The sequence below is a fragment of the Leucoraja erinacea genome, chromosome 17 (assembly GCF_028641065.1).
Source record: "Leucoraja erinacea ecotype New England chromosome 17, Leri_hhj_1, whole genome shotgun sequence".
NCBI classification, from domain to species: Eukaryota; Metazoa; Chordata; class Chondrichthyes; order Rajiformes; family Rajidae; genus Leucoraja; species Leucoraja erinaceus.
This window is the reverse complement of record NC_073393.1, coordinates 43,662,750-43,680,457: the sequence shown is the minus strand read 5'-3', so window position 1 is coordinate 43,680,457 and position 17,708 is coordinate 43,662,750. Positions and strand designations below refer to the sequence as shown.

Genomic DNA, 17,708 nt, shown 5'->3' with positions numbered 1-17,708 from the left:
TTGAATGGGATGCATCCGAGTAATTTGAGGGGAGTATGGTAGGAAATTAGAGGAACACTGACCATAATCATTCACTGCTCTTTGAATAACAAAATGGTATTGAGATTTAAAAATGTTATGCACTTGTTCCAAAAAAGGAGCATTAAGCCAATTTAAAGCATTGATTAAGACAAGAACTGATAAGGCATATCATATTTGACCAATTTAAAAGAATGTTTTGATTGGACAAAGCAGATGAGTGTAATGCAGGTATGCAGAGACTATATAAAAATTTTAGATACCAGGTTTTTCAGCAAAGTTAAAGCACATGGCATAATAGATTGATTATAATTGATTTCATGGATAAAAAGTTAGTTCATGGACAAGAGGGGTGTGATGAGTTGCTGTTTTTGGTCTGAAAGAAGGGATGTAATCCCCAGCAATCGGTGTTAAGGCTGTTCTCTTTTTTAAATCTAATTTAATGGACTTGGGATGGAAGCCACAATTTCTGTGTACATTATAAAGTGTTTACAAGTATGAGAAGTGCTGATGCAAAGAATTTAAAGTGGATTTAGTTTGCAAACCATCAAATGAACAATGCAAAAAATACTTATGATTTGCCAAAGGAAAAGCTCCTATCGACAGAATACAGCAAATTATGGTGTAGGTACTAACTGATTCATAATATGAATCATGTAATATTATTATTTTAGCATATTTAATTTACTACAATAACAATTCAAAATTTGATAACATTTGATAACCATGTGCCAGTTATGTATTGCACATGCAGCACATACAGACATTAGTATGGCTGGGGAAGCTGATAAGCCCATTCAAAGTTTTCTCGTAAGGCAGTGTGAATGGTCGTCAAATCACCAAACATGGATGTCTCCAGGCAAGAGGACTGACTTTTTATGTGAGCCATGGTCTGGCTTAATTTGTGTTTTTCCCTCATGCTATAGCTGTAGAAGAGGTGGTCACAAATGCTCTGCTCTATGATCTTTGGTCACAACTTCCCATCTACCTTCTCATGCAGATTAAATTTTTCCAGATTTTCTGTCGAAGTTTAAAGCCAGAACCTCATTTTCAGGTCAATTAACAGATATACGTGGTTAGTCAAGAAGTGTGCCACAGAGAGGTCTGGAGGTAGAGTAACTTTTCCTTGGGCAAAGAATACCTACCTTTGACATTGTTCATTTGATAAAGTTTACAAACTATATCCATTTAAAATTCTTTGAATCAGCATTTTTTATACTAGTAAACTCGATAATGTCAGGAGGTTTTATGTGTGCTTCTACAGGACACATTCACACTGTATTATTAACTCTGAGAAGTGTGAGGTCTTACACTGGTATGTGTGAGGTATTACACTCTAGGGCTTAGTGAGTAAATAGTAGAGCCCTGAAGAGTGTTGCAGAACAGAGAGATCTAGGAGTACAGGCACATGATTCACTGACCACTTGCGCTGGGCCCGGCAAGGCCTATTGGATCTCCCAGTTACCAACCATTTTAACTCCCCTTCCCATTCCCACACTGACCTTTCTGTCTTGGACCACCTCCATTGCCAGCGTGAGATCACACGCAAACTGGAGGAACAGCACCTCATATGCCACTTGGTATCTTGCAAACGAATGGTATGACCATTGAATTCTTCAATTCGAGATAACCCCTCACTAACCATCCCCCTTCTCCCCCCCCCCCCCCCCCCCCCCCCCCCTCGATCTTGCTATTTCTTCCCTCCACACCCCCGCTTCCACCACCTTCCCCTCTCCATCCCTCCCTCTGGCATTACTATCTGCAACTGTTCAAATCTGGCTCACACCCTCCTTCCATTCTTATCTCTGGCCTATGTTCCAAACATCTGACTATTAAAAAATAACCTCACCTATGCCGACCTATTACCTGCCATGCTTTGTCCTACCTCTCCCCATTTCTCTCCCCAGCGATAAGACAGAATTCCTCCTCATAGGCTCCAAAGCCACACTCAGCAAAATCAATAACCCCACTCTCACCATCGACGGCACCACTGTCTTCCCATCTCCCCAGGCCCGCAACCTTGGCGTGATCTTTGATTCCACCCTCTCCCTTGAGCCTCACATCCGCCATATCATTAAAACCTCCTTCTTTCATCTCCGCAACATCGCCAAACTCAGACCCTCTCTCACACCTCCCGCTGCTGAAAGACTCATCCATGCCTTCATCTCCTCCCGACTGGACTACTGCAACTCACTTCTCCTTGGTATCAGCTCCACCTACATCAACCGACTGCAACTGGTCCAGAACGCAGCCGCCCGACTCATCACCCACACCAAATTCTGGCATCACATCACTCCAGTCCTCAAACAACTTCACTGGCTTCCCATCTCCCACCGGATCAACTACAAAATCCTGATCCTCACCTACAAAGCCCTCCACCATCTGGCCCCCCCATATCTCACTGACCTCCTCTCCCCCTACCAACCCTCACGGTCCCTCAGATCCACATCAGCCGGTCTCCTCTCCATCCACAAGTCCAACCTCCGCAGTTTTGGGGACAGAGCCTTCTCCAGGGCAGCTCCCAGGCTCTGGAACTCCCTCCCCCAACTGATCCGCAATTCCGTGTCCCTCACCATCTTCCAGTCCCGCCTCAAGACCCATCTCTTCACCTCTGCCTATCCTTAGCCCCACGTCCCCCTCCCTTTTCATTTGTGCATTAATTGTCTCATATTGTGTTTTGTATTGAATTCTGTCTTTACTTTGTGTACTAGTCATGTCTCTACTATTTATTTCATTCCGCTTACATGTTTTTCCTCTACCTGCTAAATTTTTGTAAGGTGTCCTTGAGACTCTTGAAAGGCGCCCATAAATAAAATTTATTATTATTATTATTATTATTATTTCCAACTTTTCTTCTCCCAACTACAATCAGTCTGAAGAAGGGTTGCATCCTGAAACGTCACCTATCCATGTTCTCCAGGGATGTTGCACAAATTGCTGAGTTACTCTAGCACTTTGTCCTTTTGTGCATTAGCCAGCATTTGCAGTTCTTTGTTTCTATATTAATAAACACTCATTTGTCTTCAGACGATGCTGAAATCCAGGCCATGCGTGCAAAAACCTCCCTGTCATTACTTCTTGGGAAGGGCTGAATTTATTTGGCAAGATGGATTCCAGGGCCTTGTACTTTAATGCGTGCAGTATGAAGGGAATTCAGCTGCATAGATCATCAAATACTTTTGTCTGAAGAAGGGTCTCGACCAGAAACGTCGCCCATTCCTTCTCTCCAGAGATGCTGCCTGTCCCGCTGTTACTCTAGCTTTTTGTGTCTATCTTCAGAATAAACCAGCATCTGCAATTCTTTCTTACACATATACTTTACCTGGCTTGATATTAGCAATTAACAGGGACTGATGTCAGACATCAATTCAGCTTCTCTCTCTTCATCCTGACATGCAAGGTCCTGAATGCTTGCTGATAAATGGACTGAATTGTGCCTGAGAAATAAATAATTTGTTCCACTTCTGTTGTTTTTACTCCTCGTGTGCTTACCACCATATTATCCAGGTGCACACACACACACACACACACATTCACTTTTGGAGTTACTGGAAAGCTATCGATATTCAATCATTTCTTTCTTTCAATTACCTGTTGCAGCCCGATAGGTAACACCTAGGTCTGAACAAAAAGGTTGTTCACCCATGACATTTTTATTTGGGTAAAAACCAATCCATTCCTTCAAGTTAATCAATGTTATTTATATGGTTGCATAAGTTTCAAAATGTACAAATTGAGGATTATGTGAACATTAAACAGTTGGGTGCACAAAGAGAAAGAATGTGTTACCTGGCTGGGAATGACTGAAGTTGGTTGTATGCCAAATGGAGAACTCGAAGGCGTGGGTGTCCAGTTAGCATTGATGCACACTTATCAGTCAACTTGTTTCCTGTTAAATAAAGCTCTTGCAGAATACTGAGACTCTCTTCAGTATCACTGCCATTAGGCAGTGATTCCAGATTGTTTGCTGACACATTGAGACATCGCAAGCTAAAAGAAATAAAAATACTGTTCTCAATGGAGTTATGATGCATTAAGGTTTTATTTTTAATTATTGTAGATGTGGAAGAAGTGATGGTGTGTTGCCTTCCTGACCTGCTGCATTCCATGTGCAAAAGTATTCTATGTCATTCTGGTTTTTTTAGTTTAGAGATACAGCACTGAAACGGGCCCTTTGCCCCACCGAGTCAGCACCGGCTGTACACTAGCGCTATCCTACACACTAGGGACAAGTTACAATTTTTACCAAAGCCAATTAACCTACAACTGTGATTGCTCTTCACAGTTTCACTCACAGACTAAAAAACATATACAGGAAGATATAGTCCTTCCAGAATGTGGCGTGAAACAGCGGTATTGGTTTGGAGATCGAGGCATTGGGTTAATACACAAGGGCCTGGGTGAGATTGTGACTTGGGGACTGGTGGGACATCAGGACACAGAGGGAAACTGATAGAACATTGAACAGTACTGCACTGGAAAAGGCCATTCGACCCACAACGTCCATGTGCCTATCCAAAAGTCTCTTAAATACCACTAGAGTACCAGTTCCACCATCACCTTCGGCAGTGCATTCTAGGTACCCACCACCTTTTGAATAGAAAACGGCCACACATCTCATTAAAACTTTGCCCCCTCACCATAAAAGCTATGCCCTTTATTAGTTGATATTTCCATCATGGGAAAAAGGTTCTCACTGTCTACCCCTTCTACGTCTCTCAGAACCTTTAACCAGTCTCCCCTTAACTTCAGCTTTCCAAGAATAGCCAATTCACGTCTGTCCAACCTCTCTCCCTGTAGCTGATGTGCCCTGATCCAGTTATGATTCTGGTAAAGGTCCTCGCCACTGTTTCCCAAGCTCACGCATCCTTCCTGCATTGGGGCAAGCAGAACCACATGCAATACTCCAAGTTTGGCCTAACCTATGTCCTATAAGTATGCATCATGACTTCCTGACCCTTATACTCAATATCCCGACCAAGCATACCATATCCATCTTTATCACTCTATATACTTGTGTTACCACTTTCAGAGAGTAATGAACTTGCACCCCAGGGTGCCATTGTTGTTACAAGTTTTGCCATTAATTGTATATTTCCCCCTTATATTCAACCTCAGAGTGAATGTAGGGAGTTAGGCAATAAGGTTAAAATGCAGGCTCTCGAGGGTAGTACTGTCTGGATTACCTGCAGTGCCACATACTAGGGGAGTAGAAATTGGTATACATGATAGATGAAGGAGTGGCTGATAAATGAGTGGCTGATGACTTTGTGTAGGGGAAAGGGAGTCAGATTTTTGGACCATTGAGATCTCTGGAGCTGAGGTGACCTGTACATGAGAAACACCCAAACAGGAGGTGGAGCATTATTCTTGTAGAGACAAAAAGACTGGAATAATTCAGCAGATCAAGTAGCTGATCTGGAGGAGAACTTAGATAGGTGATGTTTCAGGTCTACAGACCTTACAGGGAGGTTTGCTGGAGCTACTTGGGAAGGTTTAAATATGGGCGGCATATAGGAACCAAAGCAGAAGGTCAGCAAATCGGAGATGGGATGATCGAGGCTATTTCCAGTAAGTCTCAAGGAAAGAAGGCAGGGTGCGGTTATGGAATATTTTGAAACTGACTGGCTGAAATGTGTTTATTTCAACTCAAACAGTATCCTGGGTAAAACAGATGAACTTAAGAGTCTGGATCAGTGCTTGGAACTATGGTGGCATTACAAGGACTTGATTGCAAAGGGGAACAGGACTGTTGCTTCACATTCCAGGATTTTGATATTTCAGATTTGATAGGGAAGGAGGTTAAAGAAGTGGAGGAGTTGGTAACTAATCAGGGAGAATGTCACGGCGGCATTCAAAGAGGACTGGAGAGTTTGCTCACTGTGGCAATATGGGGAGAGTTCAAAAATAAAGGCGTGATCACTTGAATGGAATTATATTACAGGCCACCCAATAGCCAGCAGGTGATGGAGGAATCGACGTGTAGATAGGTAATGGAAAGATGCAAAAGCAACAGCATAGTGGACAACTTTATCTACCTCCACATTGACTCAGTGCAAATGACTTAGATAGGGCCAAATTTGATCGGCACATCCAAGAGGGTTTCCTGAAATGCCTGTGGATAGTCTCGATGAAAAAGCATACTGGACCATGTATTGTGAAACGAGCCTGGCCAGGTGACTCGTGATTCATAACTCCATACGTATCAAGATCATTGTAAATAAAAATGTCTGAAACTTGGGAGGAAGGTACTAAACCGGGGTAAGGCAGATTACAGCATTATTAAGGGTAATGTTACTGGGGTAAGGCAGATTACAGCATTATTAAGGGTAATGTTACTGGGGTAAGGCAGATTACAGCATTATTAGGGGTAATGTTACTGGGGTAAGGCAGATTACAGCATTATTAGGGGTAATGTTACTGGGGTAAGGCAGATTACAGCATTATTAGGGGTAATGTTACTGGGGTAAGGCAGATTACAGCATTATTAAGGGTAATGTTACTGGGGTAAGGCAGATTACAGCATTATTAAGGGTAATGTTACCGGGGTAAGGCAGATTACAACATTATTAAGGGTAATGTTACTGGGGTAAGGCAGATTACAGCATTATTAAGGGTAATGTTACTGGGGTAAGGCAGATTACAGCATTATTAAGGGTAATGTTACTGGGGTAAGGCAGATTACAGCATTATTAGGCAGGAGCTAGGGAAAGTAAATCGGTAGCAGTTGATATTGGATAAGTCCACATTTGACATTTGGGAGTAGATGAGAAGGTTTGAAGCAGCCTTTCAAGGATTTTGTCGATGGAGGAGGAACAGAGGCTGAGAGGTTTCATAGTTTGACTTATCGTTGGACTGGTGAAACTTTCCTTTGCTTAAGGATTCCTCCATTAATGTGAAATTCCTGAGAATTCACTGCAATGCCGCGGGAGTGGCTGGCGGGTTGCCAAGAGTACCTGGAGATCGAGGGTAGGATAGATTTGGGTGTCTCTGACGTTTCTAGCACCGATTCTCTGCCCTAAAATCATTTTGCACATTGCTGCTGCCTGGCTTAATGTGAAGAAGGATTTTTGCTTCTGGCAAGGCTGTAAAAGAGCTTCCCAAAAGCTGCTCTCAGCTGTGGACGAACTTGGGGACTTTCCCTGCTTCAGCTGGAGGAATCTGCTTCTGCTGCTTATCTTAAGACTGTGACTGTCTCTGAGAGACTCGCTTTGAGCTGAGCTGCTGGGGTGCCTGGAGCTGTCCCACGTGTATTCGGGATGCAAAACTTCTTCCAGACCTGTCTAAGATTGGGGATGTGCGGTCTAAGCTCTTTAGGCTTATGCACCCCAGGAATGACCCGTATGAAAAAAGGGGCCTTGAGCTTCAAAAGGAGGGTTTTTATGAAGGTGGGAGATGAGGAAGGCGCTGAGAGGAGATTCGATGTGGAGTATAAGGGTCTCCTCAGAACCGTGTTTTGGAGTTGGGGAAAGGCACGGTGTCATGAGTGCAGTGAGTTTGGACATCTCCGTAGGGAGTGTCATAACCGCCGGGCCGCTGCTAGAAGTTCTAGCGCAGTGGCCCAGGAATGCACTGCTGACCCATCCGGGGTGGCTCATCATGGCTCGGTGGCGCGGGGTGGTACTACTGACCAGGCTGGGGCTGCTAGCACTGCCTCGGTGATCCGGGGTGGCAGTGATAGCCCATCTGGGGCAGCAAGTTCTGCCTTGGCGACCCGGGGCTGTGTTAGCCCCGGCCCCCACGGCCTGAACCTGTGATGGTGGTTGATGGCGAGGTGCAGGGGGAAGGTGAAGGGGGGGAGAAAGTTTGGGAGAAGCAGAAGAAGGGGAGGAAGAAGAATAAGCCAATAAGAAATATTTAGACAGGTGCATGAATAGGATAGATGTAGAGGGCCAAACGCAGGCAGGTGGGACTAGTGTAGATGGGGCATGTTGGTCGACGTGGGCAAGTTTGGCCAAAGAGCCTGTTTCCATGCTGAATGACACTATGACTGTTACTCTATGACTATTTGATGGTCCCACATGGTAGGCTGATGCATAAAATGCTCTCCTTGTAACCACGTGGGTTTCCAGTTTCTGCCCACTTCCCAAAGACGTGCAGTATTGCTGGTTAGTTTGCCTTTGTAAGTTGCCTTTAACATGCAGGGAGTGGTTGTGAAAGTGGGATAACATAGAACTAATGTGAACAAGGGCCTGTATCCATGCTGTGTCACAAAATTGTACTAAGATGCCTTGGATTTGTAGTGACTGTTGTTTTGAATCAGAACTGGCTTCCTTGTAGAAAGAGGGTTGTAGTGGAAGGGTGTTATTCTAGCTATAGGTATGTGACTAGTGAAGTAATGCAGGGACCTATGCTGGGACGTCTGTTGTTTGTGATCAATCTAAACATCTTGGATGTAAATGTATACGGGTTTGTAAGTAAGACTGCACACATCAAAAGTTTGTGGAGCTGCGAACAGCGTGACATAGAGTTACAAAAATGGGCGGAGAAATGGTGGCGTTTAAACTAAGCAAGAGTGAGATGTTGCATTTTGGCAGATAGATGTATACAGTTAACAGCAAGACCATTAACAGCATTGATGTACAGAGGGATTTATGGGTCCAAGTCCATAGCTTTGAGAAAGTGGCAATACAAGTTGATAGGCTGTTAAAGAAGATGCATGGTATGATCACCTTCATGTATCGGGGCCTTCAGTATAAGAATCAGCAAGTCATGTGGCTGTCTCATAACCCTTGGTTGGGTCGCTTTTGGACTAATATGTTTAGGTAAATGTAAATATTGTCCCTAGTGTGTATAGGATAGTGCGGGGATCGCTGGTCAGTGTGGACCCAGTGGGCCGAAGGGCCTGTTTCCACGCTGTATCTGTAAAACTGAAAACAACTATTGCAGAAAGGATGAGAGGATGCAAATGAGGTTTACTGCAATGCTGGCTGGATTACAGTGTATCAGTTGTAACAAGAGGCTGGACAAACTTGGATTGTTTTCTCTGGAGTGTGGAGGTTGAGGGGAGACCTAATAGAAGTATATAACATTATGAGAGGCATAGATACTGTTGATAATCAGAACTTTTTGGAAGGGTGGGTGTCAAAAACTAGAGGGTATAGGTTTAAGTCAGAGGGGGAAATTTTATAAGAGATGTGCAAGACAATTTTTTTGTTGCACACATTTGTGTGTGCCAAGAATGGTGGTGAAAGCAGATACAATAGCAGCACTGAAGAGACTTTTAAATAGGCACATAGATATGCAGGGAATGAAGGCATATGGATCCGTTTTGGGCAGAGTAGACAAAGTTGGTGGAGTAGCAGACAGGCTGTCAAAGTATACAGGGGGATATTGATTAAGCTACTGAAATGGTGGAGAAATGGCAGAGTTGAAGTGTTGTACTTGGCATCATGTTTAGCACAGACATCATGGCCGATCGGCACTCTGCTATACTATTCTTTATTCACAAATCCCCCTTACAGCATCTCCCCTGTTGGCAGACCAATTTCCCTCCGGGTTGGAATAAAGTTGATCATATTGTATCATATGATAACCTTCAATTTTTTAAATGTACTTACTTTAAAGCCTTAAGGAAAAGGCAGTCTGGAAGCTCGTGTAGCTGATTGTGTTGTACATCGAACACCTCTAGAGCTATGTGTTCCAACTGATTTGGCAGACTGTGAAGATAGTTATGTCCAACCAACAGTTTCTGCAGGCTCAAGCTGCACAATAACCTGTGGCACACAATGGAGAGAAAAATATATATTTGAAGATACTGCACGCTGGATGCAAACAGCTACATTATTCCTCAACTAGTCACATCACATCCAATTTTCCACCGTTTCTGCTTTAAGATATTGCATTCATGTGTCAACATATCTACACAGTTGCACCCTACATAATGTGTCTTGCTGGAGATGCTCACAGCTGATATGCTAGTGTGAGCACAGCAATAATGCTCACCAATCACAACTTCTATCTTGCCTTCAATTCATTCAGCTGGCTGGCAAAGAGAAGTGGGAACTTTGCCTAACGTTTATTTCTACATTGTTCCCAGCTATGATTGGTGTGCTCTACTTCCTTCCTGTTAACACCGGGTGTCGCCACCAGCAGTCTGTCTGCCCTTTCTTCTTTTTGTTACTTTTAGAATGAGTTAAAAAGTATGTTTTAGTGTTACTTGGTTTCTTTTATGTGGAGGGTGGGACTTGGGGGAAACTATTTTTCAGTCTCTTGCCTCGACGGAGATACGATTTTTTTCGGTATTGTATCTCTGTCCCCACTGCAACCAACACCGTGGAGTTGGCATGTGGTCTGAAGAAGGGTTTCGGCCCGAAACGTTGCCTATTTCCTTCACTCCATAGATGCTGCTGCACCCGCTGAGTTTCTCCAGCATTTATGTGTACCGTGGAGTTGGCAGCCTTGCCTGCAGATCGACAGGTGCTCCAAACGCGGGGCCTGTGGACTTTAACATCGTGAAGCCTGCGGTCTCTGGTAAGAAGAGGCCGACTCGGGAGCTCCATGCCGTGGAGAGTTTCAACCGCCCCGGCGTGGGAGCTTCGATCACCCCGACGGTGGCTTCGATCGTCGGCTGCGGGGGCTTTGATCACCCTGACTGCGGATGGTTTGACTGTCCCAACCGCGGGAGAACAAGAAGAAGAAGATTGAATTTTATTGCCTTCCATCACGATGAGGAATGTGGAATCCACTGTGATGGATGTTTATGCTAACTTTGATGTGGTTGTGTGTCTTGTTGCTTTTCACTTAGTGTGGCTGTGTGGTAACTCATATTTCACTGTAACTTAATTCCACCTGTTGGCGCTGTCAGCAATGGCAGCCTCGCCAATGGTCTGTCTGTCTTTTTGTCTTTTTTGTTATTTTAGTGTGTTTTAAAAGTTTGTGTTAATGTTCTCTGGTTTGTTTTATGTAGTGAGTGGGGGAGTGATTTGGGGGAAACTTTTTTTCAATCTCTTACCTTGCTGGAGATGCGATTGTTTTCCGGATCGTATCTCCAGTCGCTCTGCGGCCTAACATCATGGAGCTGGAGGCCTTGGTCGGGACTGACTTTGAGCCCCACCGCGGGGCCGTGGACTTACCATTGGAGCCTGCGATCCCTTGCCTGGGATCGATGCTGCAACCGCAGCCTGCGGATTTCTCCATCGAGGAGCTCGCATTCTCGGAGAGACTGATGTCGGGTAGCTCCAAAGTTGCAGGAGGTTCGACCAACCCTGATCTGGGGTACGATCGCCCAGCGTGGGGATTCCCCCCGATGCGGGAGCTTGCTTGCCCCCACGCGGAGGGCCCGACCGCTGGCTACGGGCGCCAAGATCGTCCCGTCAACAGAAGGCTCGAGGCCCCCGACCATGGGAGAACAAAGAAGGGAAGATTGAATTTTATTTTGCCTTCCATCACAGTGAGGAATGTGGAGGAGTCACTGTGGTGGATGTTTATGGTAAAATGTATTTTGTGTCTTGTTATTTTTTATTGGTATGACTGTATTCCTCATATTTTGCAAAACATACTTGGCTAATAAAGTATGATTATGATTGGTACATGTAACAATAAACTGCCCTTGACCTTGAGACTGGGAACTGAGCCACAAATTTCATAGCCTGCTCTGCAAGTAGACTTGCATCTTGCTAGACAGCCAATTCCTAGCGACAACCAACTCTAAAATGAAATTCCAAAGTTTTAGTGATAATCAGTACCCAAAATATATCATAGTTCTTTGCAATAGGTAGTATAATACAACAAAATATGCTTTGCTTTAGCTGTTATGGATGCCTAAAACAATTTCTGTCAGGGTTTTAAGGACATAATGCCCCAATCAATTGTAGTAACCCCTAAAGCCTTCATATTATTTCACTGTTACTAGATTATGACTTCATATTCTACACATCCATGAAATTGCAGAGGTACACCACACAAAATGAATGCAAAATGCTTTGAAGGCAGTGCAAAGATATCAACTTAGCTTTCAAGATCAAAGCTCTTTCCAGCAAACTGTTAGATATAAGATGTTAATAATGAAAAACCATCAGTGACATCACCTTAGAACAGATCTCTATCCCTCAAACTATTCATAAGCAGTAAGATGTGAAATCTATTAGCATTTCCCACCTCATAGGTAATTCCGTAATCAGGTTATGGCTAACATCCAGCAGTTCAAGTTTCTTGGCATCACAGACCCAGTCTGGTACAGCTTCCAATTTGTTCCTATAAAGGTAAAAACAATTGATTATAATATAATAGAAAAGTTACTTTGAAAAATATGTGTTGAATAATTGAAAACAACTAATCACAGGCTTGTGTGGTATTTTACTTTTACGGGTAGAGTATATGAACTGTGACTGTTTTTAGTTTTACTGGCACAGTAAAAGGAGATTCTATAATTGTTTCTGGTTATGTACATACCATTTGATACCTGCCTACCTTGAGAGATCAATGTGAACCAGCTGACCAGGAAGTGGATATACACTCAATGTTGTCAACTCTAAATGGACACCCAAAATAAATTATTAGAACAGGATATCTTTAAGAAATTCTGATCAATCTCAAGGAATAATATGAATTTAAATATATCCCTATGTTTTTCTTCATTTATATCAATGTATTAGATTCACAAAAAATATATAGTTGCCAGTTTTCTCTGTAGTCTGAAGTTGTTCTTTTATTATTATTTCTTTATTACTAGATTATGACTTCATATTCTACATCCACCTAAAATTGCAGCAGGTACGATGTGCAAAATTAATGCAAAATGCTCTGAGGGGGTATCCAGAGCTTAACTTTCAAGATCAAAGCGGTTTCCACCAAATTAACTTAGCTACAAAATAATAATAAAATGCTTCTTTGTTCTTCAGACATGTCCCCTTTTACCATCCCCTTCAAAGATATCATGCCTGATTTCATCCTTATTGTCACATAGTAATTTTCCTTAAAGTCAAACATCATTCCATCGTACCCTTTCAATCCAAGAACCACATATTTTTAAACAATCTTGTTCTTAAGATTTCTCAGTTTGGTAAGAACAAAGTTGTAACAAATTTGAATATCATTCACGTCATAATCATTTGATCAGACTTCAGAAGAAAATGACAATTTAGAGGAAGTAACTAAAAATCTGTTCACTTACGGTTAGAGCCAACATACAATGTCCTCAGAGAAAACCCACTTATTGTAAGGGTGATCAGGTTGTTACGTTCACAATGTAGATGTTCAATACTTGCAAAAGAACTTAAGTCAAGTTCAGTCAAGAGATTGTCTCGTAGATCCAGGAAAGTGACATGGTTTATAGCTTCTAGACTGTCGATCACCAGAGACTCAATTAAATTCAACCTAAAAAACAGAGACAAATGTCAAATTCAGCCCAAAATGACAAATATCATATTTTAACTGACAGGTAAAACTATAGACGTCAAAAGGAAAATTTACTGTTTGTTGCATAAGTAACAAAGATGATTATGACCATTAAATATAAATAAGTACTACTAAACTACAAGCAATGAACTGCACCAATTTACAAGAATTTCTTAAGGACATGACAAGACTATTAAGGACTATTCGCATCAATAGCTAAGATTGTGCCCTTACATGTTGCTACATTTATAAAAAATATCTTATAAGACTTTCCCTAAGCAAGAAAGCAAACCCTTGGGGTACAAGTCATCAAATCCAAAATAATATTATGAGTCCAGAGTTTTTAAAAGCAAACAACACAAGTCAGCTCATCTTATTGCAGGCCCGTCTCCAAGATGCAAAATATTAAAGATACTCTCTTATGGCATCTTGTATAATTATTCCACCTGATTATTAACATAATTTCTTCCCCACTTCCCTTTGCAAGAATGGATAATAACAGAGTATTTTAAGAATAACTTATATTATACGGGTAGCTAGTAAATCTGAAATTAATTAAGTATGTAATAAAGTTTCCAACCCTGTGACATTAACATCACAATCTGCACAAATATTTTATTACGAAAAAGATTCAGAAAAGACTTGGAGGTCCCGACTTCAGAAAATTGAGAAATCTGTTCTTTAATTACAAAAATTATGAACAGCAATTAATTATTAGTAAACAGCACGTTCAATAAGTGAATATATGCAAAGCCTTTTTAATTTGATTGTATTTTGCTATGGTAAATCTCAAAAACCTTAAGAGATTGAATTTATGATATTGTGGCTGTCTGAATTGCAGAGGTTATGTGTCTGGCAAGGCTACAGTCCCAGGTGTAGCATTTAACATATCTTACCTCAGATCTAGGTGTTTAATGTGAGTCATCTGCCCCAGTGTTTCCAATGTCAATGTCTCCAGAAGGTTTCCAGCCATGCTAAGTTTTTCCATGGCTGTCAAAATCGTACACACTTCTGGGATCACTTTGAAGTCATTGAAGGACAAGCCAAGATGCATCAGCTCTTGTACATTTCCCAACTCCACAGGCAATGTTTGAAGACAATTTCCATCCAGAATAAAAGTCTGAAGACTGGGAATAGAAATAAATCATATATTTTCACTATAAGTTTTATACATAAAATGCCTTAGTTTGTTTACACGTGCAAAAGTCCAAACTGTTGAAAAACTTGGGGAACCATGCTAATCTAAAGGTTTGACAATTGACTGAAAGAAATATACAGATGTATTAGTATATTGCAAAGTAAAACAAACTAAAGAAGCTCTTTAAGAAAGGACAGTGGTAAGCCTATTTCCACTTCTGAAGGTGTGTAAAACTAGCTTCTATGCTGGGTTATGCTTGTTATGCAAGGCATGCATGTTGCTGGTAGAGTGAAGGGCGAGGCTGGTGGCTGGAAGGAAGCTTGGATGGCGAGAGAAATTCAGAGTCTGAAGAAGGGTCTTGACCTGAAACGTCACCCATCCCATCTCTCCAGAGATGCTACCTGACCCGTTGAGTTACTCCAGCATTTTGTGTCTATCTTCAAGAGAAATTGGGGCTCTGTTCAAGAATAAGGAGGCGGCTGGGATCACGTTTATCCCTGGAGGAGTTTTGGGAACTGAGGAGCACGCTAAAGAATGAAATTAAGAGGAGAAAAAAGGGGTCAGGAGATAGCTCTGGCAGATAATATTACAGGAAATCTGAAATGATATTTTGAGGCTGCACAGACCCATGTTCGATCTTGACCGGTGCTGTCAGTAGGAAGTTTGTGCATTCTCCAAGTGACTGAGTGGGCTTTCTCCGGGTGTTCTGGTTTCTTCCCACATCCCAAAGATGTGCAGGTTTGCAGGTTAATTGGCTTCTATAAAAATGGTCTCTAACTATGGCCTCACTAATGTCTTGTACAATATATATTGACTTCCCAACTTCTATGCTTAATATTCTGACTGATGAAGGCCAATGTGGCGAAAGCCTTCTTGACCACCACATCTACCTGTGACATATCTTTCATGGAGCTATTTACCTGCACGTCTTGATCCTGCTCAACAATGCTCCCTCCGGAGCCCTGCCCTTCATTGCCCTGATTAGACTTCCCAAAATATAACATCTTGCACTTCACCATATCTACTCCTCAACCCACATGCCCAACCAATAAAGATCCTGCTGACATTTTGGACAACCATCTTCACTAACTACAATACCACCCATTTTGTGAAGGGGGCTTTTGATAAGGAAATGGCTGGACAAAGGCCAGAGATGAAAATACAGGTGTTAGTCAAACGGATTGAATTGCAAATTGTGAAGCTAGAAGGAGGAATGTTAGTGGAAAAAGAGAGGTAGGCGGAAGGAAGAAATAGGTGTGAGACTAGGCAATGGGTGGGGGGGGAAACGAGACAGGATAAGAACGTCCCTCGTGGTAGGCTGATCCAGAAGATTATGATTTGGATTCAGAACTGGCATGCTCACACAGTATAAGGTTGTGGTGAAAGAGTATTATACTGACAAGAGGTTTGTGACCAGTGAATCACTACAGGAATCTACAGAGATCTCTGACATTTGTGATACATATGAATGTAAACTTTCGATGGACTTATGGATGGACTTTGTAAACATAGATGGTTGGTTACTAAGTTTGCAGATGGCTCCAAAATTGGTGGAGTTGCAGTCAGTAAGGAAGGCTCTCAAAGTATCCAGCAGGATAGATCAGCTGCAGAAATGGGCAGATGGACTATAGACCAAGCAAGTGTGAGGTGGTTCATTTTGGGAGGTCGAATATAGGGGGAAGTATATCAATTAATGGCAAGACGCTTAGCCACATTGATGTACAGGGGAATCTTGAGGTCAAAGTCCATAGCTCCACGAAAGTGACAACACTATTTGGCAATGGTAAAGGAGAAGTGAGGTGTGCTTGACTTCATCTGTGGGGGCATTGAATATAAGAGTCAGCAAGTCATGTAGTTGCCCTATAGAACTTTGGTTATGTCACATTTGGAGTACTGTGTTCAGTTCATTACAGAAAGGATGTTGAGGCTTTGGAAAAGGTGCTGAAGGTGTTTACCAGAATGCAGCCTGTGTTATAAGGACAAACCTGAATTGTTTGCACGGGAACATCGGTGGTTGAGGGGCGATCAGATAGATATAAAAGGGATAGACAGTCACAACCATTTTCCCAGTATGGAAATATCAAAGACTAGAGGATACAGCTTTAAGGTGAAAGGGACATGCAAGTCTTTTTACAGAGTGGTGAGGGAACATGCTGCCTAGCATGGTGGTGGTAGCATTTAACAGTTTTAGTGTGGCAGGTAGACACAAAATGCTGGAGTATGTTAGGATAGGCACGTGGGTATGCAGGGAATGGAGAGAGTACATGGAAACTAGATTAATAGAACTTTGCGTCCAGTTCAACACAAATATTGTGTGCTAAAGAACCTTATCATGTGCTGTTCGTGTTCTATGTTCTACAGCCATAAACAGCGGAACAAAAATAACTGTTTTCACCAGATGTTAAACCGAGATATGAATTACCGGATCAGATTGTTTTACTTTCATTTGTAAACTGTATTAAAACACTTACTTCTGCAGGTTTCCAATCTCTTTGGGAATGTTGTGTATCTTGTTACAGGAGAGGTTGACTTCAGTAAGAGTCCCAATTTCGCACAAGGATGTTGGAAATGTTGTCAGTTTATTATTGGACAGATTCAGGCTTTTCAGCTGGGTAAATCTAAGTTTAAAAAGAAGTTTAGAGCTTAGTCCTGAAAATGTCTCCTTGGTTCACACATTTCTTGCCACTGTTTATCACAACCTTTATCATATACATATTCATATATTCATACACTTTTGATTGCTCCATGAAATGAATCCAAAACTTTGAAATCAAAATAGTTGGTGGACACAACTGTCGTACTTTACGGAAAGGTAGTGACAGTTACAGTCTCCTAAAGCTTGTTTAACTGCACAGGGAATCAAAATGAAATTTCCCAAACATTTTAATTAGGTATGTTACAATACTTACCTTCAGCGGCGCTGCAATTCTGCCACTGCCCGTGTGCGCGATTTTGGCGCGTTTGACGGGGGGGGGGGGGTTAAAACGCGGTTTTCTCCGACCTGGTCCTAGATTATATTTTGTTGGAGTGCAAGCTTTTGCTGAAGAATCGTTCTGACGGCCGTTGTGTGTGTTTTAAAAAAAAATTTGCCCGACAAAATCGCTGGAGTGATTTTAAAATCACCTTCTGAAGCCGTCAACGGGGACGGATTTTACGTAGAAGACAGGTAAAAGAAAGTAGTTTATTTATAAGTATAAAAGTGTTTCTTAAGATG

At 42.2% G+C, this 17,708-nt stretch overlaps 1 protein-coding gene across 1 annotated transcript in view; it reads right to left on the bottom strand.

Moving 5' to 3' along the window:
• The window catches only part of LOC129705477 (PH domain leucine-rich repeat-containing protein phosphatase 2-like), a 159,437-nt gene that overhangs the window by 39,699 nt on the left and 102,030 nt on the right, over nucleotides 1–17,708 (bottom strand). The window contains exons 7-13 of the mRNA XM_055649067.1: nucleotides 16,966–17,112; nucleotides 14,253–14,483; nucleotides 13,133–13,335; nucleotides 12,430–12,490; nucleotides 12,118–12,213; nucleotides 9,579–9,734; nucleotides 3,808–4,008 (exon numbers count right to left, since the gene is read on the bottom strand). Coding sequence (XP_055505042.1) covers nucleotides 3,808–4,008; nucleotides 9,579–9,734; nucleotides 12,118–12,213; nucleotides 12,430–12,490; nucleotides 13,133–13,335; nucleotides 14,253–14,483; nucleotides 16,966–17,112 — 1,095 coding nt within the window. The remainder of the gene's footprint in view (nucleotides 1–3,807; nucleotides 4,009–9,578; nucleotides 9,735–12,117; nucleotides 12,214–12,429; nucleotides 12,491–13,132; nucleotides 13,336–14,252; nucleotides 14,484–16,965; nucleotides 17,113–17,708) is intronic.